Source organism: Oryctolagus cuniculus, chromosome 12, assembly GCF_051225735.1.
Source record: "Oryctolagus cuniculus isolate XC-2025 breed Fujian yellow rabbit chromosome 12, ASM5122573v1, whole genome shotgun sequence".
Lineage (NCBI taxonomy): Eukaryota > Metazoa > Chordata > Mammalia > Lagomorpha > Leporidae > Oryctolagus > Oryctolagus cuniculus.
Window position 1 is genome coordinate 38,435,775 of NC_142878.1, and position 24,150 is coordinate 38,459,924.

At 40.1% G+C, this 24,150-nt stretch overlaps 1 protein-coding gene across 6 annotated transcripts in view; it reads left to right on the top strand.

Moving 5' to 3' along the window:
- Positions 1-5,134: 5,134 nt before the first annotated feature.
- Positions 5,135-24,150, top strand: part of SLC25A21 (solute carrier family 25 member 21) — a 559,911-nt gene continuing 540,895 nt past the window's right edge. For 5 of the 6 annotated variants that reach the window (XR_016217388.1, XM_089309350.1, XM_089309351.1 and 2 more), the window contains exon 1: positions 6,018-6,822. Coding sequence is in view for 2 of the 6 variants with exons in the window: in XM_008269507.5 (XP_008267729.1) it covers positions 6,753-6,822 (70 nt within the window). In the remaining 4 variants the exon portion in view is untranslated. Of the gene's footprint in view, positions 7,029-24,150 lie in introns of all 6 variants that reach the window. The other variant, XM_089309349.1, reaches the window with a different exon arrangement.

The window sequence follows — 24,150 nt, forward strand, 5'->3', positions numbered from 1 at the left end:
ACAGAAGGCAAGAACCTGGACTGTGTCTAGCAGGAGGGGGATCTCTCTAAAACCATCCAGGGCTCTCAATCCCCATAAGGTAATTTAAAGATCCCCATCCCCACAACAAAAGGATCCTCAATACTAATATATTGCTGGCCAAAATGTAAAATAGTAGGGCTGCTATGGAAAAGAGTTTAGTAGTTCCTCAAAAAGTTAAACATGGATTTCTATATGACCCAATAATTCCACTACTTAATACATATACCCAAGATATTTGAAAGCATGTGTCTGCACAGACTCTTGTACACAAATGTTTAAAGTAACAGAAAGTGAAATAGACTGTATTATTACCTCTTTTACTTAAACCAGTGATTCTCAACTAGGGGAAATTTTGTACCACAGGACAATGTCCAGAGATATTTTTGGTTGTCTGGGAAAGGAGTTATTATTTGTGTTTGCTGGGTAGAGGCCAAGCATATTGCTAAATATCTAGCAAAACACATGACAGCCTTCCTCAACAAATAATTATCTGACCTCACACATCAACAGTACTGTTTTTGAGAAACCCTTAGAAAACAAAATTTACAACATTTTTATATATATCATTTATGGCACTAAAGTTAGTGCTTTTCTGACTTCAGATATGAATACATTCCTGATCCAGCTTATCAATTTGTTGTTTTTTTTTATTTTTATTTATTTATTTTTTTTTAATTTTTTTTATTTTTGACAGGCAGAGTGGATAGTGAGAGAGAGAGAGACAGAGAGAAAGGTCTTCCTTTTGCCGTTGGTTCACCCTCCAATGGCTGCCACGGCTGGCGCGCTGCGGCCGGCACACCGCGCTGATCCGATGGCAGGAGCCAGGTACTTATCCTGGTCTCCCATGGGGTGCAGGGCCCAAGCACTTGGGCCATCCTCCACTGCCTTCCCAGGCCACAGCAGAGAGCTGGCCTGGAAGAGGGGCAACCGGGACAGAATCCGGCGCCCCGACCGGGACTAGAACCTGGTATGCCGGCGCCGCAAGGTGGAGGATTAGCCTAGTGAGCCGCGGCGCCGGCCATCAATTTGTTGTTTATCAAAATCAGTGGTGCCACAAACTATTTACTCTAAATAATTTTGAAATAAAAATTAGATTATAAAACAACATAGTCAATGATACAGAAAGAGAGCTCCTAAGTTACACATACTAAGGTTCAAATGATAACCAAATAATCAGAACCACTTCAGAAAAGTTACTTTATCTTAGTGCCAGAATTTCCTCCTTGTAAAATGTCTCCATCACAAAGATATGTGAATGTGATGATGAATTACAAAATACTTAACCCACTGCCTGGCATAGCATTCAATGATTGTTATAATACAATTTACTAGGTAGGCTGAATATGACCTGATGGTTCCCGAATTTTCTTCACTAGAACCTCCTCTGTTCAGCTAATCCCAGCCTCCCATTCTTTTTTAATATGTTCTTCCTGATTAAATGTGAACCAGAAAAATTAGATTTCTACCCTACAAGCCTTTTAAAAATTGACCTTAAAATTAGTTCTAAGTGAAGACCTGGGGAATACATAGGACAAAAGGGCATGGATTTATTCATGTTGACTGTTCACAGGTCCTCTTGACTGATAGATTCCCATTTAGTCTCAAATAACATGTCAAATGAATGATCTCTAAGTCTTGTTTCTATCAAATCACAATAAAGTATTGAAAAAGTTTCCTTATTAACTATTTCATTTACACTGTTCAGTAGAATTCCTTGTAATTTAGAAGTGATCTGTTAGATGATGGGAACCTAATACATAGGTCCTAATAAAATCATGATGCTTTGGTGTTTTTAAATTGTAAGATTGAAGCAATGATACTCATATTTATAGATTTTAAGCATTTCTATTATTTCTGTGTAAGAATGTCATAGAATAATAGCTTTTTTGAATAGTCCAATATAACCTCTTCCACTGCTCAAGATTCCTTAAATCTGGTGTCCTCGGACTAGTTTCTCTTACTTGCCACCGTATTCCATGGATGGGCTCTAGGTATGTAAAATTCTGTGTGTAAGAATCTGTGTATGTATGTGGAAAGGGTATTTTGACACCAGGAAAAAAAAGACATAATTGCCATGTATTTTTAAGAGAATGGTATTTTAAATTATGGTTCTGGTCATAGCACAGTGAGTACCATGGGATTATATTACAGTTTCTAGTTAGATATTAAGATAAACTATAGACTTGAAGAAAACCAAATCTTTCAAAATGAGCAAATCTTGTCATTTTAAAATATATTTTTTCTCCTAAAACTTTTTTCCAAACTGTAGCAGATATAGCTGGTTGTTTGCAAAATATTTTCCCCTTTTCCACAATGCTAAATTTGTTTTTCTTGACACATTGTCACCCAGCAAAATACATTTTCCTCTTTCTCTGATACCCAGGTATAGCTTTTGTGGCCAAGAAGTTTTTTACTTTCCAGGGCTTTCTTTATCCTTCTTACCTTTCTCCCTTTGTTAGCTGAAGCTTTACTGTTGGCTTGACTTTGGGTTATTACATTACAGAGAAATCAATCTTTTGTCATGCTTAAGCCACTATTATTGTTACAGAAGCTTGTACAAAAGCTGATCCAATGTACCCTCTCTAAAAAGACCCCCACTTTATTCCAAAAAGACATCGAAGAAATTGTTAGATCTAAATTCAGTGGGTATTTTAAGATTCCTGAAGGTTCAATTTTCAGCCATTTTGCAAACTGGTAGGTCAATTTATGACTATGTATTTCTTAACTAAGATAATATAAACAAATCAATAACTTTTAAATTATAAGCTTGATACCTTAGCAGTTTTGCTCTATTAGTACATTACAGCATTATTTAAAATGATAATTGAACAATATGATGGATTAAGTCTACAGAATTTCAGAGTAGGTCAAATAGACTTTACCATTGTTTCCTAGTGCTAAGCTTCTAGCACTCCCATTTTTCCATGGGCAAATTCAGCTATACATCAGAGATATATTTCATAATCAGAGCTCTCAGCATAGTAGGCACTTGTTGACTCTTGAATGAACCTAGCTGATTCCAGAATGTTCTAAGGCCTTGGCCCTATCTGAACTATTCCAGGTATAGTACTGAATTACATGTGATATCCAGTTTTTCATTTACTGCTCAGAGAAATCTGTTCTAGATCAGAGAGATTAAAAAGAGGAACAAATTTTATTTACAGGATATTTGAAAGGATGTTTGCTAGTTGTCTTGTTGAATCCAAAGAAAGACTTGAGAGGCTAAAGTCTTAGTGAGACCACAAACCTACACTCACCTTCTCAGGATAATATCTTCAAAGGTGAAGGCACATATAGAGATAATGATGCCAATAGGTTGTCTTTAAATCTTGACCTGAAAATATTATTGCATTTCCTGAAATAATTTAGTAAAGGCAACATTTTACTTACAATGCAAGCTTGTAGGATCTCCTTCATTAATTTACACATCCAGGATGGAAGGATTTTAGCTGCTAATAGTTCCTTTATATATGCTTACACTTAGTAAGCTCTCGGTGAATTTATGTAGAATTTGGTTCCTTAATGTGCCTTTGGGATTAGTTATTGTGGCCATTTTATTTTTAACTTTAAAGATTCTCTACTTATACACATGAAATAAATTTTGGAGAGCATTTAATTATTTTAGGTTTCTGTGTGGCAGATCTATTTTGTTCAGCCTGTGGTTAATGTTTTAAATCTACAATCCCACTTCTATCAGAAGGAATCCTTTAATGGAATTCCAACTATACTGTTATTACTGGTGTGACTGTAGAAACCTATATTTCTGTAATGAAAAATGAGGGAAATATTTTCTATGAGCTTTGAAATTCTCTCACACATATGTATATGCCTAGTATAAAATAGCTTTTCAGTGTTTGTTGAAAGAATAAGAGATTCTATATTGTACTCAAGACCTCATACTTATTTTTTTTAAAGATTCATTTATTTGAAAGGCAGAGCCACAGAGAGGCAGAGGCAGAGGCAGAGGCAGAGGCAGAGGCAGAGAGAGAGAGAGAGGTCTTCCATCCACTGGTTCACTCACCAAATGACCACAACGGCCAGAGCGGAGCTGATCCGAAGCCAGGAGCCAGGAATTTCCTCCGGGTTTCCCATGTGGGTGCAGGGGCCCAAGGACTAAAGCCATCTTCTACTGCTTTCCCAGGCCATAGCAGAGAGCTGGATTGGAAGTGGAGCAGCTGGGACTTGAACCCTACCCATATGGGATGCCAGCACTGCAGGTGGCAGCTTTACTGGCTATGCCACAGTGCTGACCCCTCATACTTAATTATTAAAGACAGTGAAAGATGTTGCTCAAAAGCTCTTAATTCTATCTAATTAAAAATACTTTTCTGGGGCCAGCGTCGTGCTCACTTGGTTAATCCTCCGCCTGTGGCACTGGCATCCCATATGGGCGCCAATTTTAGTCCTGGTTGCTCCTCTTCAAGTCCAGCTCTCTGCTGTGGCCCGGGAAGGCAGTGGAGGATGGCCCAAATACTTGGGCCCCTGCACCTGCATGGGAGACCAGGAAGAAGCACCTGGCTCCTGGCTTTGGATTGACATAGCTCTGGCCATAGCGGCGATTTGGGGGGTGAACCAACAGAAGGAAGACCTTTCTCTCTGTCTCTCTGTCTCACTAACTCTGTCAAATAAATAAATTAAAAAAAAAAAGATAGGCAACAATTAAAAAAATTTCTGGAAACTATATTTCTTGGTACACACTTTCAAACTTAGCAATTTCAATCAAATATTTAATCAAAGATGATAAACTATTTGCATATCTGATCACATAACATTTCCCCAATTCCTCAAACACTTTAAATAATTCTGATAATTAGCTATTACTATCAGCAACTTAAAAACAGTTTATTTGAGAGGTAGAAAGAGGGGGAAGAGAGTGAGCACTTACATCCAGTGGCCCACTACTGGAATGCCTGCAATGGCTGGGAAGAAGCCAGCAGCCAGAAACGTAGTTCAGATCTCCCACGTGGGTGGCAGGAATCTAATTCCTTAAGAAATTACTGCTGCCTCTCAGAGTCTGCATCAACAGGAAGTTGGAGTCAGGAGCCAGAACAGGGCAGCAAATCCAGGTACCCCAATATGGCACACGGGAGTCTTAACTTCTAGGGTAGATGCCTGCCACTATCATCAACTTTAACGGTTTGATTTAAGAAATAAAGTATGAAACCAAGTGATTGTATTCTGTACATCTGGTTGTGCATGATATATATTAAGTAGAGCAATATTAAAGTGCTGATATTCAATTTTTTTGACCTTCAAGAATGGCAAATTTATATGGCACAAAATAAATATTAAATGCTATGTTTAAGAAATGACAATAGGGATTTCAAAGCTTTCCAATTTTTTTGGTGTTATCATCTCCTGCCTGTTAGGGGTGTGGCAGATGTTTCTAAAATTTCACAATCATATTTCTCTCATACTTAGCATTTGCAACTTGTGGTTTAAAAATAATATAAATTAATATTTTTGTTTTGTCTTACTATAACTGAGCTAATAAGAATAAACACACATTTTATAGAGAATACACAGGAAGATCCTGTTTCTGATTTTTAAAAAGTATCTTTTCTGTGAGCTTTAAAAAAGAAACTTATTTAATGTTCATCTCATCTACCTGAAGGCAGAGCAACAGAGCGATCTTCCATCTTCTGGTTCACTCCCCAAATGCCTGACAACAGCCAGGACTGGGCCAGGTATCTCCACCTTGAGTGGCAGGAGTTCAAGTACTTAAGCCAGCATCTGCTGCCTACCGGGGTGCACTAACAGGAAGCTGGAGCCAAAGCACAGTAGCCAGAGCTCCAACTAGCACTTCCATATGGGGAAGCAGATGTCCCAAGCAGCTGCCTAAGCCAGCCTGCCACGATGCCCTGTTCTTGACTCTTTAGGTCAGTGGTTCACAAACGGTTCAGATACAGGTTTCTAGGCCCTATTCCCAGAGAGTGACTCAGTAGGTCAATAGGTCCCATAAATTTGATTTCCTAAGAAAATCACAAATTATGCTGATACTGCTGGGTATTAAGACCACAATGAAAACTTGTGTCCTTGGTATAGAAGAGACATTTTTCAGCAAGCCTGTTTTTTATTTTATTTATTTTTTGTCTTTCAGTAAATGAAACTCAAGTAAACGAGGTATAAGATAAATTTTCTTAAATTAAAACTATTTCTTGGTAAAGCAGTACTACATTAACTCCTTTGTAGACTAAGTATAAACTGGATTTGCTTTGCTTCGTTGCTACAGTCCACAATTTCAGGACAGCTAACTCTGAGGAATTCGTTCACCTGCCCCAGCTTTTCAATTACACTGGGCTCTGGCCTGCCAGGAGGGCAACGGTCGCCCCAGCCTTGCCCTTGGAGGGAGTTCCAGACCCGGGCACTTGGCCTTATCAGAGGCGGCCGTCCAGCCAGCCAAACTCCGCAGGAAGCTCCTGATAGGGAAGCGGGTGGGCGCCAATCCAGGAGACCAAGCCCCATCCGTGCGTTGGGGAAACCGAACCCCCTCGGCGGGTCTTCGCTCCAGAGAGCGTCCCCGCACAGAGAACCCCGGCAGGAACCAGGGCGCGCCCTGCAGGAGCGCAGCGGGCAGGTTCCGACCCGCTGGGAATCCCGCGGCAAGCCCCAGCCGGAACAACAGCCTGAGGCGGTCGCACGATTGTAGCCCCACAGGCAGCCAGAGCCGGCTCTCCGGATCAGGAGAGGCTGTGCGGACGGCGTTCAGGCGGCGAGTTCGCCGGGCGAAGATGTCGGCCAAGGCAGAAGTCGGCTTAGTGCGCGAAGCTTCTCGGCAGATCGTGGCCGGTGGTTCTGCTGGTAAGGTCGTTGTGTTCCTCCCCGCCGGCGGAGGCTAGGCGCTTTTTTCCACTGCGTGTTCTCGAAACGTTTCCCAAACAAGTTCTAAGCGGAAGTATTGCTTGCATTCCTCCTCCAAATTCCGCGCTCCCCTCACGTTGAACCGAGTCCTGCCAGCGTCAGAGCAAAGGCGGCCGGGAGCAGGCGGCGGGTGCCGGGTGCCTCAGGTAAAGTCGCCCCGGCGTCAGAGGCAGCCACTCTCGGGTTCCAGGCCTTCTCAGTTCCTAACTGGAAAAGCAAGGGACGCAACCCGGGCCTGCAACTTTGAGGAAGCCCCTTTTCCTTGCTGGCTATTTTACTTAAGATGATCCAGTTCCGTCTGAGTTCGGTTTGCTATGCGTTGTGGACTTTGCTCCAAACTAATTCAGATCTGACGTAAATGCCGCCTCTCAAAGTTTTTACGTCAGGACTCCACAGCGCTTAGAGCATACAGTGTTTGCTTGGGGAATATTTGCGCCTTAAGTAGGCATTTAAAATTAAGTGCATGTGTTAACATATAAACACATTTGATATAATGGGCTCACGTAAGTTTATGGAGAATTATTCCATGGCAAGAAAACCTTTAGAAAAAATCTGTTATAACTTGGAAAGAATCACTAGTAAAAGTGACTGAAGAAAGTTACTAGCAATGAGAGTATGTTCTGTGCATGAATTGTAAGCTATTTTATAATATAAAATTTGAGTTGGGTGAAAATTTAATCGTACATACTGTTTTGCATTTTTATTCTAAATATGTATTTGCAATATGACCATAATTGGCTTATCACCATAAAATATTTTTTTACAAATGTAGTTATTCTTTTTGCAAATTATATTATGGTAATTCTAATAAATTATATTAGGGAAATGACTAGAAGATGTCTCATGTTTAATTTTGACTAGTAAAATTTATTTTTAAACAAATTTAGACTTTTTGATTGGTTGTTATGGAATGAAGTACTTGCACCTGAGGGCTACCCCATGCACCCAGATTTGTTGTTTATGTATCTGTATACTTTCCTGAAGATATTTCATTTTTATGACACTCGGGACATTAATATCTTATGGATAATTGCAAATTACCTATTTAACATTATGATGTCAGTGGCCCCACTGCCTACTTCTCCAGTTAATTCCTAGTAGTGGTGATGAATTTATACCAATTTATTCATCACTTTCGGTCAAATTCCTGTATGTTCAAGATTCTGTAGGCTGTACCTAACTGGCTTGATTCTCGCTCTGTGGTGCTGATTAAAGAAAACAGTGGGTCCAAAGGGAATTGAGGCTAATTGATCAACATCCTAAGCTATGACTGATGATTCACAAATATCTTTATATTGTTTTAGATTATTATACTACTTATTAAGCACAGCTAAACTCAAAGAATGTTGAAAGTGGACCAACTCTTATCCTACTTAACTGTTTCATTGGATAGTGAATATTTGACATAGATATTTTGTGTGATTCCATCATATATTCTTATCATTGTAACTAACAAGAATAAAAGTTAAGACATTTATAAGATATTAAAAATAATGGCATTTGTGATTTATATAGTTTGTATTATAGAATTACTGATAAAAGGGAATAATTAATACTTGCATCATAGTGAAATACTTGGCCAAAAGCATTTTCATAAAACTTTATATTTCTTGCACTGTAATAAATGCAGACTATATATACTAGGTAAAGGACCAGAAAGGAGTCAATATGAGAGATAGAATTTTAATAAAAAGAAAATGGATTTTAATATCAGCCACTGAAGTTCTGATTGTTGATAGTGTCATTGAATGCAGCAGCAGTTTGTGTGTGTGTGTATGATGATATTTTGATTGTAAAGGTCAAGACTACGTGTGCATTCTGGCATTTTAAGGAGAAGAAAAGAAACTGGGGAGGTTTATTGGAGAAATAGGAGGATACCTCATGGAAATCAGGTGCATTCCTGAAGCAAACTGGAATTAAGGATTAGAGCACTGAGATGGGACTCTCTATCCTTTACTTCTCTTTGTCAAGTGGCAAATTATTCCCCAGGCAGCAGGTGGTGACTAATAATAGGCCTATGAGTATTACTGCTAGAGAGTTAAGATGGCTTGCCATACTTCTACAGATTTGCCTGGTAGGGAGTAAACACGTCTTAATGGATTCAGGCATTTATTATTTCTACAGACAGCAAGAACAAGTCATAATAGTGTCAGTCCCCTTTGCTCCTTCGACCCCAGACAACTCTGAAGAGGCTGGGTGATAGTATCAGTGGTGGGTCACTCTGTTGTTGAGGAGATACCTGTATACCACAGTCGTGCTGTTTTACAGACTTTGCCTATAATGTAAGGTGGAAAGTCTCATGCTCAGCTGAAACTAGGGAGATGGAGGAAAACTGGCCTTGTACAATCCTCCTCAAGATAAGGAGGAAGACTGCCTCTGAGCAGTTCCTCCCCAGACTGTTTATCTTCCCTTCTACTTGGGGAAATCCCAGGGCATTCTGTGAACATAGTCCCCGACAGCTTCTGAGAATTCATGCCCTTGACTTCTGTTTTCTGGAGATAGTCCAAGACCCAGAGGAAAGATTCAAATAACCCAGCATTGGCAGGGGCACATCTCAGCACCAGTCAATTATAGCCAATCTCTATGTGGATTGGGGGCAAGTAGAGTGGGCTTCTCAGTGGAGATAATTTTTGAGAGAAACTAGAAACATCATAAGATGGGGAAATAGTTGTCTTCTATAATGAAATATGCCTGCATTTTATTAGAAAATGGTTTTTAATATTTGCATTTAAAAGACTAAAGAGGTACATTCACAGTTGCTTGGATAATACATAACTAAAGCTTGGTCTTGAGTTGTGGACATAGTTGTTATAGTTACCAGTCGCACCTTTGCTTGTGTGATGAAGGCAAGATGGGTTAAAATGTACTGGTTTCTAACACAGAAGTCTGTGATCTTAGTGTTTCAGGCTCACTCAAGTGATCATTTTCCTTAACCTTGAGGGCTTTGGTTTCCAACCTCAGAACCTCCCAGAGTTGCTGACAAAGTCCCCTTGACCCCTAGGAAGCTCCGCTGTTACCAACACCAGTTAGACTTCCTCCTGAGCACTCCTGGGCCCAGTCCACACTATATTCCCTTCCACAATGGCAACTCTAGAACCCTCCTCCAGCCTCTGTGTCATACTCTCATATCCATCAAAATCTGCCAGTCCTACCTAGAATGCTTCCTAGAGCATTGTTGCCCTCCATGTGCCTTGAATTTGATTGCTGTGCTGGCAGGACACTGATTTATTTCCCATATTTTTCAGGTTGCTCTTTGCTACACATTTAGTCCCTGGTATCTGGTAAGCACACACCCCACCATATCTTGTGGCTTACTGTGTTTTTACTTTGTTCATTTTCCCTGAAGTCCCTTGTTTTCACTGAAATTATTTGTTTTGGTTTGGATTCTCAGGTTCAAGTAATAGTATGAGAGACAGATGAGAGAGTCATAGAAGTCAGTGATGAGAACTTCAGGAAGACCAGCAGGACCCAAGATTGTGGAAAATGAGAGTAAGAAGTCACTGGATTAGGTCCCTGGTACTCAAAGTGCAGTCCATGGATGAGCAGCAGGAAGGCATGTGGCGGTACCTGGAGACTTGTATAAAATGCAACATCTCGGGTATCATCCAGACATACTGTATCAGCATCTACATTTTGGGGAGTCTCCAAGTTGTTGACTTGTAAAATGTTTTAGCACTGTGTTAGAAGACCTTTGAGAAATGAGATTCCATCAAGTGAGAGGGCCAAAGTCAGATTGCAGAGGGTCATGAGTGAAGTTTGCTTGGCTTTCACCAATGACCAGAGAGAGTAGAATGAATTCTGTACTTCTTATTGTGTACTCTCAATTTAGTTTTCAGGCTTATTTTCTACCCAACTTTTGCACATTCCCTTTGCTTTCCACTAAATAGGTCTACTCAACATTTCTGAAAGTTGCTTGTACCTTTTCACCTATGTTCCCACTGCTTGGAAGGTCTTTCCTTATTTTCTGCCTCTAGTGAAATCTTACCCATTTTCCTAGGCCCAGCTTGAATACAGTTTTCTGCATAAATGTTTCCCAGATGGCCTCCAGCTCCATCCAGCTTTAACATTCTCATTAACACATGAATGATGCAAATAATAGAACAAGCAAACATTTATTAGGTAAATACTAGATGCCAGGCCTAGTTCTAAGCTTTACATGTATTAATGTTTTTAATGCTTGCCACAACTCCAAAGATAGACATTTTTTTTCCTGAAGTAGCTTTGGTTTGTTTTATTTTTAATACTTTTAAAAAGATTTATTTATTTATTTGAAAGGCAGAATTACAGAAACAAAACAGCCAAATACAGAGAGAGAGAGAGAGAGAGAGAGAGAGAGAGATATCTTCCATCCACTGATTCACTCCTCAATAGCCACAATGGCTGGAGCTGAGCTGGTCCGAAGCCAGGAGCCAGGACCTTCTTCTGGGTGTCCCAAATGGGTGGCAGGGGCACAAGCACTTGGCTCATCTGCTGCTTTTCATGGGCCATTAGCAGGGATTTGGATCAGAAGTGGACACTCTTATAACCCCTGTTTACAGGTGAAGAAAATGATGCACCAAGGGGATGATTATGATGCCCATGATCACACAAGCATGCAACATGTCTGCAGGACATCAGAGATAGGGAAGGGACAAGGAAAATGTCATTCCCATTGCCAGGCTTTTTAGAAGTTGGAGAGATCAAGTCAAGTCTACCGACTCTTATTATCTTACTAGCTTCTATTATTTTATGTTCCTTAAAGTAATTATTTTCTTTTTTTTAAGATTTATTTATTTATTTGAAAGTCAGAGTTACAGAGAAAGGGAGAGACAGAGAGACAATGAGAGAGATCGTCCATCCGGTGGTTCACTCCCCAGATGACGACAACAGCTGAGGCTGCGCCAGGCTGAAACCAGGGGCCAGGAGCTTCTTCTAGGTCCCCATGTGGGTAGCAGGGGCGCAAGCACTTGAGACATCATTTGCAGCTTTCCCAGGCCATCAGCAGGGAGATAGATTGGCAGTAAAGCAGCCAGGACACTAACTGGCGCCCATATTGGATGCTGGCATCACAGGCAAAGGTGTAACTCGCTATGCCTTTGTGTATGAATTCTACACTCTTTCTACTCATTGGTATCTTGTTCACTCCAGATGGTTTCATATCTGTATAGGTACAGGGGTAGCTTTTAGGCAAGAAGAAAATTTAATTATTAATACTCTATCTAGGCCCTCTACATGTAGTTGGACAGATTATGAACTGAAAAAGGGCTCTAGCCATGGAGCAAGTAGATGCTGAAATCTAGCTCATGCCCTGTTCTGTAATTTGTGTGTCCTATAGCACAGATGTGTCCGCCTGGGGCACATTTTTTCTGTTTCTCACCAAGAAACCAAACAGATTAGCAGCAAACTTGATTACTATGCTGACATAATTGCCCCACGGTGGTCAGAGCTCTCAAGATCCCTGACCTGGACAGCCACTGTGTCTTACATCATTATTCTGTCTGCACATCACCAGGGCTCTTAAGAAGCTCCAACTGTCAGCACTCATTGCTACTTTTACTTAGAGCCAGGAGCATGGGTCCACCCCAGACCCTCCTGTTCTCTCTGAGGAATACTTTGAGCCCTTCTGTGTGCCCATGGAGCTGTTCGTATGTCTCACATCATGCAGGATCCTTTTCAGGCCCACACAGTGGACATTCTCTCCAGACCCCCGTAAGGCTTTTGCATGCAACCTCAGAACCTTCCAGGAAGGTTCTGCTCTTGCCAGCACCAGTCAGGCTTCCTTCTGAGGTCACCACTATACCCAGTCTGTACTGAATTTCTTTCCACAATGGCAACTCTAGGGCCCTCCTCCTGCCTCCAGATTCCTACACTTGTATTCCTCCAGCTCAGTCAGTCCTACCCAGAATATTCCTGGAGCATTGTTCCCCTCCATTGGCACATACCTGTTCACTGTGCTGGCTGGATGCCGTTTTACTTCTCTGATTTTCCAGGCTGCTGTTTCTTCTTCCGTAGCCTCACCCTAGGCCCCTGTATCGGGAGGCCCACACCGCACCATGTCTTTATCATTTACTGTGTTTTTATTTTGTGTATTTCTCTGGAGTCCATTGCTTTCATTGAAGTCGTTTTAATCAACTGTAGAGAAGTTTCTCAATTTTACATTAGACACAGTTCAAGTACTTTGTGCAGTATAATCTCATTAATCACCTTCAAAGAGTCAAATGAGAGTGAAATGACAGGCCTTTTGTGGGAAGAAAAACCTAGGATTCATGGATAGAATTTTGGGAGATTATCTGTGAGTTTATGCTAATTGTGTTTTATTCTAATGGGGAGGGATTCCAAGGAGAATAACAAGCTATAGAATAATTTCAAATCTTTGTTTTTTAAACTCCTAATCTTCTATATTATATCTACATTTTTTTTTCATAAATCTCTACCTTTTCTTACCCTAACAGAACAGCTAAAATATAGTTACAAGAAATGCCATAATAGTATGTATACTAGAAGTTCTCTGGATTTTAATTTGGACTAGGTAATAAAAGGGCTGATGCACCAGGGGGTAATCAAAGTTAAATTTTTGATCAAGGAAAATTCTTTTTGAGAATGGGTGCAAAGGGGACACACATGTGATTTGGGTAAATGGCACCTTTAGACATTCAGGATTTGGGAAACTGTAATTGTTTGATAATAAATAGCAGGTTGTAGTGAAACAGGTGAGCCTTTATGACACATCAAAGGGAGGCTGGAACCCATTATCTGGGTAATTAGGGAGGGAAAAAAAATCCCCCTTATTTCAGCCCCATAGGAGGAAGCAACTCTATTGCTAAAATTAATTATAAAATACCTTTAATAGATGCATTTTAATTAAAATGTAGTCTTGTCTTTCAGAAAATCTAGTTCTACAAAATATGAATTTTAAGAACAAATAAAATGTAAATTGCATAATTGCATTGCCAAGGATATCTTATTTTACTTTCCTTCCCTGAAAGGTATTTTAAAGGCGTAAGTACCTTGCATGGGTAAATGATTCAATCAACATAAAACGTGAAGCAAACTTTACATAACATTTTAGGAACACGTCGTTAAACCAGCTTTCCCTCCCCCACCCCCACCCCGACTGCATCTCAGAGCATCAAGGACGAGGTGTTTCAGAGTATAGCACTGTAGGTGCACAGAAATGTTTTTTGCTGTATTAATGAGTGAGTATCAGAAGCCCATGCCACAGAACATTATTCTTAGGTCCCTGCTCTAGAGAGAGAAATATGTCTGGGGGTTCTAGTCATTAAGCAGTCGATGTTTGCAGCAGCACTTCCTTTCTTTTTTATGTATTTAATTTTTTTCCTTTGGGAGGCAGAGAGAAAGAGATGGGAGGGGTGGTTACTCCCCAAGGCCCACAATGACTGAGGCTGGACCAGGATGAAGCTGGGAGCCAGGAACATAATCCAGGTCTCCCACATGAGTGGTAAGGACCCAGCCACATGAGCCATTACCTGCTGCCACCCAAAGTGCACATCGGCAGGAACCTGGAACTCCAATCCAGATACTCTCCTCATGTGGGAGGCAGGCATCCTTAGTAGGGTTTTAACTGATGTGCCAAACACCCACCCTTGATAATATTGCTTTTCACCAATACTTAGTTCTGTTGTGACCATTCAGTAGATCATGTTAAAAAAAAAAAGACACCTTCAGATCTAAATTCTGCCACCTTCTGAGTGGGAGACAAATGATAGTCTTTTTGTTCATGTATCACCTTTCATTGTGGGAAGCTAAACTGAAAAGAGATGCACAAATCATTTCCAGACGTCTTTATGATTTAAACAGGTGGTATCTCCAAAATGCCAACGAATGAAAGGAACCAGGTTAAGGTATTTCTATGAGTATTACAATTACTAGTTTTTTTTTATAATTCCTAGAAACTGATTTTTTATCAATTTCCTTTTGCTTTCATTCTTTTTTAAAGATTTATTTCATTCAAAAGGCATCCTCTCTCTCTCTCTCTCTTTCTCTCTCTCTCTCTCTCTCTCTCTCTCACACACACACACACACACACACACATGGAGTGAGAGCAAGAGTGAGAGATTGAGTCCATCCACTGGTTTCCTCCCCAAATGGCCACAACAGCCAGGACTGAAGCCAGGAGCCAGAAACTCTATCTATGTCTCCAATGTGGGTGGCAGGGGCACAAATTTTTGAGACATTTGCTGCTGCTTTCCCAGGTGCATTAGTAGAGAGCTGGATAGGAAGTGGAGGAGCCGGAACTGGAACTGGCATTCCAATATGGGATGCCGGCATGGCAAGTTGCCCCTTAACTGGCTGTGCCGTAATACCAGTTTCTGCTTTCATTCTTACACTGTTATCATATATATTATATATAAGTTGGCATACAGTTATTTTCCAAGTCATTAAAACATGTAAATTATTATTTGTGCCAATTCTTTCTGTACTTTAATGTAGTCATGCTTTGTACACATTATAAGTCTTTTATCAGATCTGTGTATTTTAATTATTATCTATAGGCATTGTTTTAGTTTGCTAGGGTTGTCCAGAACAATATTCTACAAACTGAGTGGCCTACACAATAGAAATTTACCCTTTCATGTTTTTGGAGGCTTGAAATCCAAATGAAGGTGTCGGCAGGCCTGGTTCCTTCTAAAGGCACTGAGGGAAGATCTATGCCATGCCTCGCCTGATTCTGGCAGTTGCTGGTGAGCCTTGGTTTGTGGATACATTGTGCCTTCATATTCACATGGTCTTCTCTCCCTGTGTGTCCCGGTGTGCGGGTTCATATTTCCTCCTTCCTATCAGGACACTAATCATTTAATTAAGGCCTACTGTAATGTGATTTCATCTTAATGATTATATCGGCAAAGACCCAGTTTCCAAATGATGTCAGATTTCCAGATATCAGAGGTTAAACTTGAAAGTATCTTTTGGGGGACACGATTTGTCTCACAGTAGGCATTCTATTGTGGTTTTCTCCTTATGCTGTGTTTCTCAGACTCAGTCCCATAGCTGAAGCTGTGGTGCTGTATTCCTCCTTCCTTTCATTGTCAGCCTCAATAAGTTTCTCACTCAAACTTCAAGTTGACATAACTGGCATATCTGTTTTTCAGGTGAAGCTGTTACCTACCAGTTTTCATTCCTAATTTTGTTTAATCTTTGTGGAATTTCACATATCTGGTCAATTTTTCTCCTAAAGTTGTCTCTTTAGGATTTTCAATTGTCTCTTTGATTTTCAACCCCTTTTTCATATCTGATCACTTTTTTACCACATTTTTTTTTTGCAGGCTCCTCTTTCGCTTTCCTTAAAAATTGGTACTCTACAGCATTCTCATTTCTCTGTTCCACACCCTCTTTTTCCCTGAACAAGCATGTCCACTCTTTTTTTTTTTTTTTAAAGATTTATGAGTTAGAGAGAGAAGGAGAGGCAGAGAGAGAGAGAGAGAGAGAAGTGTCTTCCATCCTCTGGTTCACTCCCCAGTTGGCCGCAATGGCTGGAGCTGAGCTGATCCAAAGCCAGGAGCCAGGAGCTTCTTCCAGTTCTCCCACATAGTTGCAGGGGCCCAAGGACTTGGGCCATATCGAAGTGGAGCAGCTGAGACTTGAACTTGTGGCCGTAGCACATCCACTCTTTAGCTTCAATATCTGTTTGGAAGTGACTCCCGGATGTTTCTTCAATTTATCTGTGCCCTAGAGACTCACATTTCTAATGTATACAATAGAAATAATGTAGTCTTGAGAGTTAAATGAACTCGAATGATTTTCAAAGATGTTTCAAAAGTATATATATAAACTGTATTAGATCAAATCAAATACCATTTTCTGTTTGTTGTATTATTTTACTCATTCCTGTTTTGAATTCAGTCTTTTTCATTGATTACTTATGTCATCTTAAGTCATAAATGAACTTCCATCTTTGCATGTTTGGGTGGGCATATCCTATTATCATAGTCACTAAATAAGATGAATCTTATTTAGTGATAATAAGATAAATCTTACCTTTTTGAGTGCCAACATTTATTGACTACTTATTAAGTACAAAGCATCTTACTTCGCTTAAATCATGTATATTAATTTGTAATTTCTTGGAGATGAGGAAAGTGAAGCCAGAGAAGTTAAGTCAACTTGCTTAAGACTGGTGACATAGAATGAACCCAAACTACCCCCTTTGTTTTCAAATCTTGTGTATTCACCTGCGATGAGCTGCTTCATAGTGTGCACAATGAGAAACCAGGTAAGCAGCCCCATTGAGTTCATTGGGTACCAATGAACAAACATAGTAATCTCTTCGTGCAGCAGGCCATTTCTTATTCTTTCTCTCTTTTTTTAAAAGATTTTATTTATTCATTTGAAAGTCAGAGTTGCAGAGAGAAAAGAGAGTCAGAGAGAGAGACAGAGGTCTTCCATCCGCTGGTTCATTCCCCAATTGGCCGCGATGGCTGGAGCTGCACAGATCTGAAGCCAGGAGCCAGGAGCCAGGAGCTTCTTCTTGTTCTCCCATGCAGGTGCAGAGGCCCAAGGACTTGGGCCATCTTCCACTGTTTTCCCAGGCCACAGCAGAGAGCTGGATCGGAAGAGGAGCAGCAGAGACTAGAACTGGGACCCATGTGGGGGGTGCCGCAGGCAGAGGATTAACCTACTGTGTCATGGCACCAGCCCCGTCATTTCTTATTTTCAAAGAATCTTTTTTTTTTTTTTTTTTTTTTGACAGGCAGAGTGGATAGTGAGAGAGAGAGAGAAAGGTCTTCCTTTGCCATTGGTTCACCCTCCAATGGCCGCCACGGCCGGCGCACTGCGGCTGGCGCACCACGCTGATCCGATGGCAGGAGCCAGGTGCTTCTCCTGGTCTCCTATGGGGTGCAGGGCCCAAGGACTTGGGCCATCCTCCACTGCACTCCCGGGCCACAGCAGAGAGCTGGCCTGGAAGAGGGGCAACCGGGAAAGAATCCGGCACCCTGACCGGGACTAGAACCCGGTGTGCCGGCGCCGCTAGGTGGAGGATTAGCCTATTGAGCCGCGGCGCCGGCCTCAAAGAATCTTTAAACAGCAGCCAAACTTCAGTTATATGAAATTCTCCATTTCATCCAGAAGGGACCTCCTTTGGCATCTCTGGGGACATCTGTTCTTTGCCATCCCCTACATGCAATTGTTTAGGAATGACTCAAACCTTAACCCTCATGTATTGTTAAATGAATGCTTACACAACTAAGTGACATTTGGAGTGACTCACTGGAGCAAGAACAACCCTGCAATGAACAAAAGGAGCCTCTGTGTGAAAAAGGAGAGCATTTTAAGTTGCATGAGATATATTTGTTTTGTGCCTTTTTATTTGTATGAATCTGGTCACTTTAGTTTGGATGCAAGGGTAAAGTAAGTTTAATGTCTGTTAAAAACTGGAATGGACTACTAGAGAGAAGATATAACTTCCTTATTTTTTTAAGATTTATTTATTTATTTGAAAGTCAGAGGTACAGAGAGAGAGAGGTCTTCCTTCCGTTGGTTAACTCCCCAGATGGCCGCAATGGCTGGAGCTATGCCGATCCGAAGCCAGGAGCCAGGAGCTTTTTCTGGGTCTCCCACACGGGTGCATGGACCCAAGGACTTGGGTCATCTTCTACTGCTTTCCCAGGCCATAGCAGAGAGCTGGATTGGAAGAGGATCACCAGGACTAGAACCACGCCCATATGGGATGCCAGCACTTCAGGCCAGGGCATTAACCCAGTGCACCACAGCGCCGGCCCCATAACTTCCTTCTTTTTAGAGAAAGAAGAATGAACTAATGTGTCAAAAGAATTGGATAACATCTAAAGTAGAATTGAGTCAAAAAGCTTTACATAATAAAGAGTGAGGGAGAGAAAAAGAGAGAGAGAGAGAGTACACACACAAGCACACACTTACCTACAAACTAGTATTTCTTGAAATGTTACAAATTTATGGATCACTAAAAGTTACCAGTATTTATGGGGTCTTTATGGTATATGAGGTGTACCAAATCAGTAATAACATTTGTAAGAAATACTGTTTTCTTCTGTCATTATCATTGCAGCTGTCATTATCATTATTTTATTATTTTTTTTTAAATTTTTTTAATTTTTTTTAACTTTTATTTAATGAATATAAATTTCCAAAGTACGGCGTATGGATTACAATGGCTTCCCCCCCATAACGTCCCTCCCACCCGCAACCCTCCCCTTTCCCATTCCCTCTCCCCTTCCATTCACATGAGGATTCATTTTCAATTCTCTTTATATACAGATCAGTTTAGCATACATTAAGTAGAGATTTCAACAGTTTGCTCCCACACAGAAACATAAAGTGAAAAATAATAGATGATTTTTTAAATGATGATGAAATCAGATCAGACCTATTGTCATGTTTAATCCCAGCGAGAGTCAAGTTGGGAATTGATAATTTCTTCTTTTTTTTTTTTTTAACAGAAGATCAGTTTAGTATACATTGAGTAAAGATTTCAACAGTTTGCACCCCCATAGAAACACAAAGTGAAATATACTGTTTGAGTACTCGTTATAGCATTAAGCCTCAATGTACAGCACATTAAGGACAGAGATCCTACATGAGGAGTAAGTGCACAGTGACTCCTGTTGTTGACTTTACAAATTGACACTACTGTTTATGGCATCAGTAATCTCCCTATGCTCCAGTCATGAGTTTCCAAGGCTATGGAAGCCTTTTGAGTTCTCCGACTCTTATCTTGTTTAGACAAGGCCATGGTCAAAGTGGAGGTTCTCTCCTCCCTTCAGAGAAAGGTACCTCCTTCTTTGAAGACCTGTTCTTTCCACTGGGATCTCACTCACAAAGATCTTTCATTTAGGTTTTGTTTTTTTTTTTTTTTTTTTTTTTTTTTTTTTTTTTTGCCAGAGTGTCTTGGCTTTCCATGCCTGAAATACTCTCATGGGCTTTTCAGCCAGATCGGAATGCCTTTAGGGCTGATTCTGAGGCCAGAGTGCTGTTTAGGACATCCGCCATTCTATGAGTCTGCTGAGTATCTTGCTTCCCATGTTGGATCACTCTCCCCTTTATTTATTCTATCGGTTAGTATTAGCAGGTACTAGACTTGTTTATGTGCTCCCTTTGACTCTTAGTCCTTTCATTATGATCAATTGTGAACTGAAATTGATCACTTGGACTAGTGAGATGGCATTGGTACATGCCACCTTGATGGGATTAAATTGGAGTCCCCTGGTATGTTTCTAACTCTACCATTTGGGGCAAGTCAGCTTGAGGATGTCCCAAATTGTACATCTCTTCCCTCTCTTATCCCCACTCTTATGTTTAACAGGGATCACATTCAGTTTTGACAGGCAGAATGGACAGTTAGAGAGAGAGAGACAGAGAGAAAGGTCTTCCTTTGCTGTTGGTTCACCCTCCAATGGCCGCCACAGCCAGCATGCTGTGGCTGGCGCATTGCGCTGATCCGAAGCCAGGAGCCAGGTGTTTCTCCTGGTCTCCCATGGGGTTCAGGGCCCAAGCACTTGGGCCATCCTCCACTGCACTCCCGGGCCATAGCAGAGAGCTGGCCTGGAAGAGGGGCAACCGGGACAGAATCTGGCGCCCTGACCGGGACTAGAACCCCATGTGCCAGGGCTGCAAGGCGGAGGATTAGCCTGTTGAGCCGTGGCGCCGGCTGTTATTATCATTATTATATCAGAAAATTATTATAGAAATAGGTTAAAATACTTTGGGATAATTTGTAAGATTCCCTCTAGAGATCTAGGGATCAGCAGAGTTACTTTGGAGTTTCCTTTGAGGGTAGTACATTTATTTTTTACTTCATTTAGCCAGTCTGTATCTTTTAACTGGAGAGTTGATGCTATTTACATTCAAGGTTACTATTGATAAGTAACGACTTGGTCCTGCCATTTTTCCATAAATATTCCTATTGTTTACTTTGGATTTCTTTTGTACTTCTCCTGGGAGAATGTCTGCCTTTACGTTCTTTCATAATGATGGCTATCTTTCTGTTTCTGTGTGTAGCACATCCTTAAGCATTTTTTGTAAGGCTGGACGAGTGGTAACAAATTCTTTTCCATTTCTGTTTGTTATGGAAGGTTTTTATTTCATTTTCATTCATAAAATTAGAGTTTTGCAGGGTAAAATATTCTGGGTTGACAGTTTTTTTCTCTTAAGACTTGGACTATGTCTCTCCATTTTTACCTTGGCTGTAGAGTTTCTGATGAGAAGCCAGCAGTAAGTCTAATTGGAGATCGCTATGATTACCATGGGCATTCAAATTGGAATACAAGATCATCATTGTGTACTTGTGTGGACCTTTAGATGGCGCTGTCTTCCTATAATTGTGGTGATTTACTTTTTCTTTTTTAAGGGTAACTGTGCAGATTGAGTTTGATCTAGAAATGTGTTACTTTCTAATTAGATTCCATCATTGCAAAGCATTTGGTACAGGTACCTTGCATAGATCTTAGAGGATTCTATACTTGAAAAATATGAAGAGTTGTACTTTTGGAATTAGTTTTTCCAGTTTATTATGATTCTTGTCAAGGTTTGTATATATGAGTAGGGAAGAGGGATGGAAAAACTATTTTTATTTTATGTTATTTATTTTCTTTGTGTCTTGCTTTAGATTCTTAAGTAGATTCCTGGATTAAAAAATGTTCATAACACTAGCAGAAACATTATATTAATTGCTTGTATATGTTACAGATTATCTGAAAATCCTAGATTCTGTAATTTTGGTTCCAAAAATTCTCACGACTAAAGTGTGTGTTACAGAATGGTACATTATTAGCTTCTATGAGCAGGAGCTATAGTGCTAAATCCCATTCTTTTTATTTTTTTGCCAGAAGCAGCTATTCAAAAATGTCATTTCTTGTTTTAATCTAGTGACCTCTAGCATAAGAAAGGGGAATATATGTGTAAATATATATATGAATAATACAGTTTTCTTACATGTAGTTTCCAAATGTGAAAATTAAAAAAAAAATTAATAATACCAGTACTGTGTTAATGAGAAAAAGTAGACATGCCTGCTTCTGTACACAAACTTTGCACCACAAGATGGCAGTATAACTTTCTCATGTCTTAAAAAACATTTTTAAAATGATTGCTAAAATAAACACATTATTTCTTTCTCTCTGAATGACATATATATATATGTCTGTGTGTGTGTGTGTGTGTATATACATATGTGGAATTTTAGCACAATTATTGAAAGTACCTAAGAAAGAATGTACAAAAGTCTAGTAAGTGATTTTTTAAAAACAGATTTTAGCACTAGGAAAGCATACATTTTATGTTCTTTAAAGTAGAGGTAGAAACATGGTGATATCAAAATGGTAAGGCATATCTGAAAATTTCTTTTACAGAGAAATTTAGTTTCATTGTGTTTTCCTAATCAGACATCAAGAGGTGCTAAAATCTTTTTCTGTTTCCAGAAGTAGAAAATTTGTTGGAGATTAGAAGTTGAACAGAGAAATAAGGAAGGAAGGAAAAGGAGAAAAGTAGAGACACTGGAATCTAAGTTTTATAAAAAGCAAAGATGACGATTATATCTGATTCTTGTTGGATTTCCATCTTCTATAGTTAAAAAATGAATCATCCATCCATTCAATAGTGGGTATTTAAGTAGCTATTATGCAGTATTATCTGCACTTACGTTTTCATTGGTATGCGAACATAAAATGCAGTATTATGTTTCACTTTGCAAGGATGCTTTTCACAATGAATTTAATTTTCTTTGATTATTTTTTGTGTGATTAACTTAAAAGATGATACTAGATCTATTAATTTTTCAAGTCTTGCAAAGAGTTGAGGCCCTTTTTACATAGGGACTAGGTTTTGTTTATTTTGTATTTCTCGGCCTAGCACAGTACTTGAAATATAGTAACTACATAATAAATATATTTTTATTCAAATAGCATTTGCTATAAAGCAGTATAATTCCATTGAGACCTATTTTGCTTATATCCTTGCCTAAACAGTCATAAATGTGTCAGAGATAAAGACCTTCTGACTTAGAAGCCAAAGTACTTTTAACTCTTTCATAGCATTTTAGTGCAGGGAACATTTCTGGTAGGCATGATAGTCTTTCAGAGGAGTGCTGAAAATAAAATTTTGCATTTTTGATTGAAGATGTATCCAAGTGAAAATGAGCCTATGCTAAACAATATGATTTCCCCTTTATAAAGGAATGTATGACACAAAACCACTGTAAGACGCACAGTTGCTGCTAGTGTGCCACTAATGCAGAAGCATTTTGTATTGTAAACTCAAAAAAGAAAGCTATTTGCTCCCATTATTTACATAAGTTAGAAGTGGATGACACAGTTTTGTAAAGCTACTTTTATGGGGAAGTTGAATTCAAAAGAGGAGAGTCACAGTTACCATATGGAGGAAAAACATATAAGAAAAAGATAAATACTGTTGCCATGTGTGAGGAAAAAGTATAGTTTCATGTAATGCCCTAATGTGTAGTTCGCGTTCCAAAATGTTGTAGTTTTCAGTGAGTTGTCTGAGGTCAGAGTGCACTTCCCCCAGAACAACGGTGTGTGATTCGTGAAAGCCACAAAGAGCTACTGCTGCTTTCTCTTCTTGTCCTTGTTCTCCACCTTTCTCTTTCTCCTCCCCCTCCTCCTCCTTCTGCTTCCTCTTCCTCCTCCTTGCATCCATCCGAGCCTGTCTTCTTGTTGGTAACCTGTTACACACGTATAAATTACCACTAATAGGAACCCTGAGCCTTGCAGCATGTAAGAACCCAAGTCCAAGTGTGGCTTCTGCTGCTTTTCTGAGGCCAGTGTCCCCGGCAGTTTTAGGAACTCTAAGTGGTGGGGGATAGGACAGAGTTGCTCATCTGGGATATATGCTAGTGGTTTCCCCTTGGCATTGAGATAGGAAGAGGGACAGGAAGCCAGGTAGGACCCTGAGGGCCATTAGAATAGGGTCTCACATTCAGAGGGCTTCGTACATGTAAACCTATGACATTTTCCTCAAACATGGCTTGACATAAAGTCATTGCCCTTGTCATTGCAATTGTTTGCATTAAAAGCATTACTATGTGAAATGAAGATAATTTAAATAAACCGCGTGTTAATAACCGCGTTAGCTGGCATTTCTTTACTTTTTTTTTTTTTTTTTTTTTTTTTTTTGACAGGCAGAATGGACAGTGAGAGAGAGAGACAGAGAGAAAGGTCTTCCTTTACTGTTGGTTCACCCCCCAGTGGCCGCTGCGGCCAGTGCACTGCACTGATCCGAAGCCAGGAGCCAGGTGCTTCTCCTGGTCTCCCGTGCTGGTGCAGGGCCCAAGGACTTGGGCCA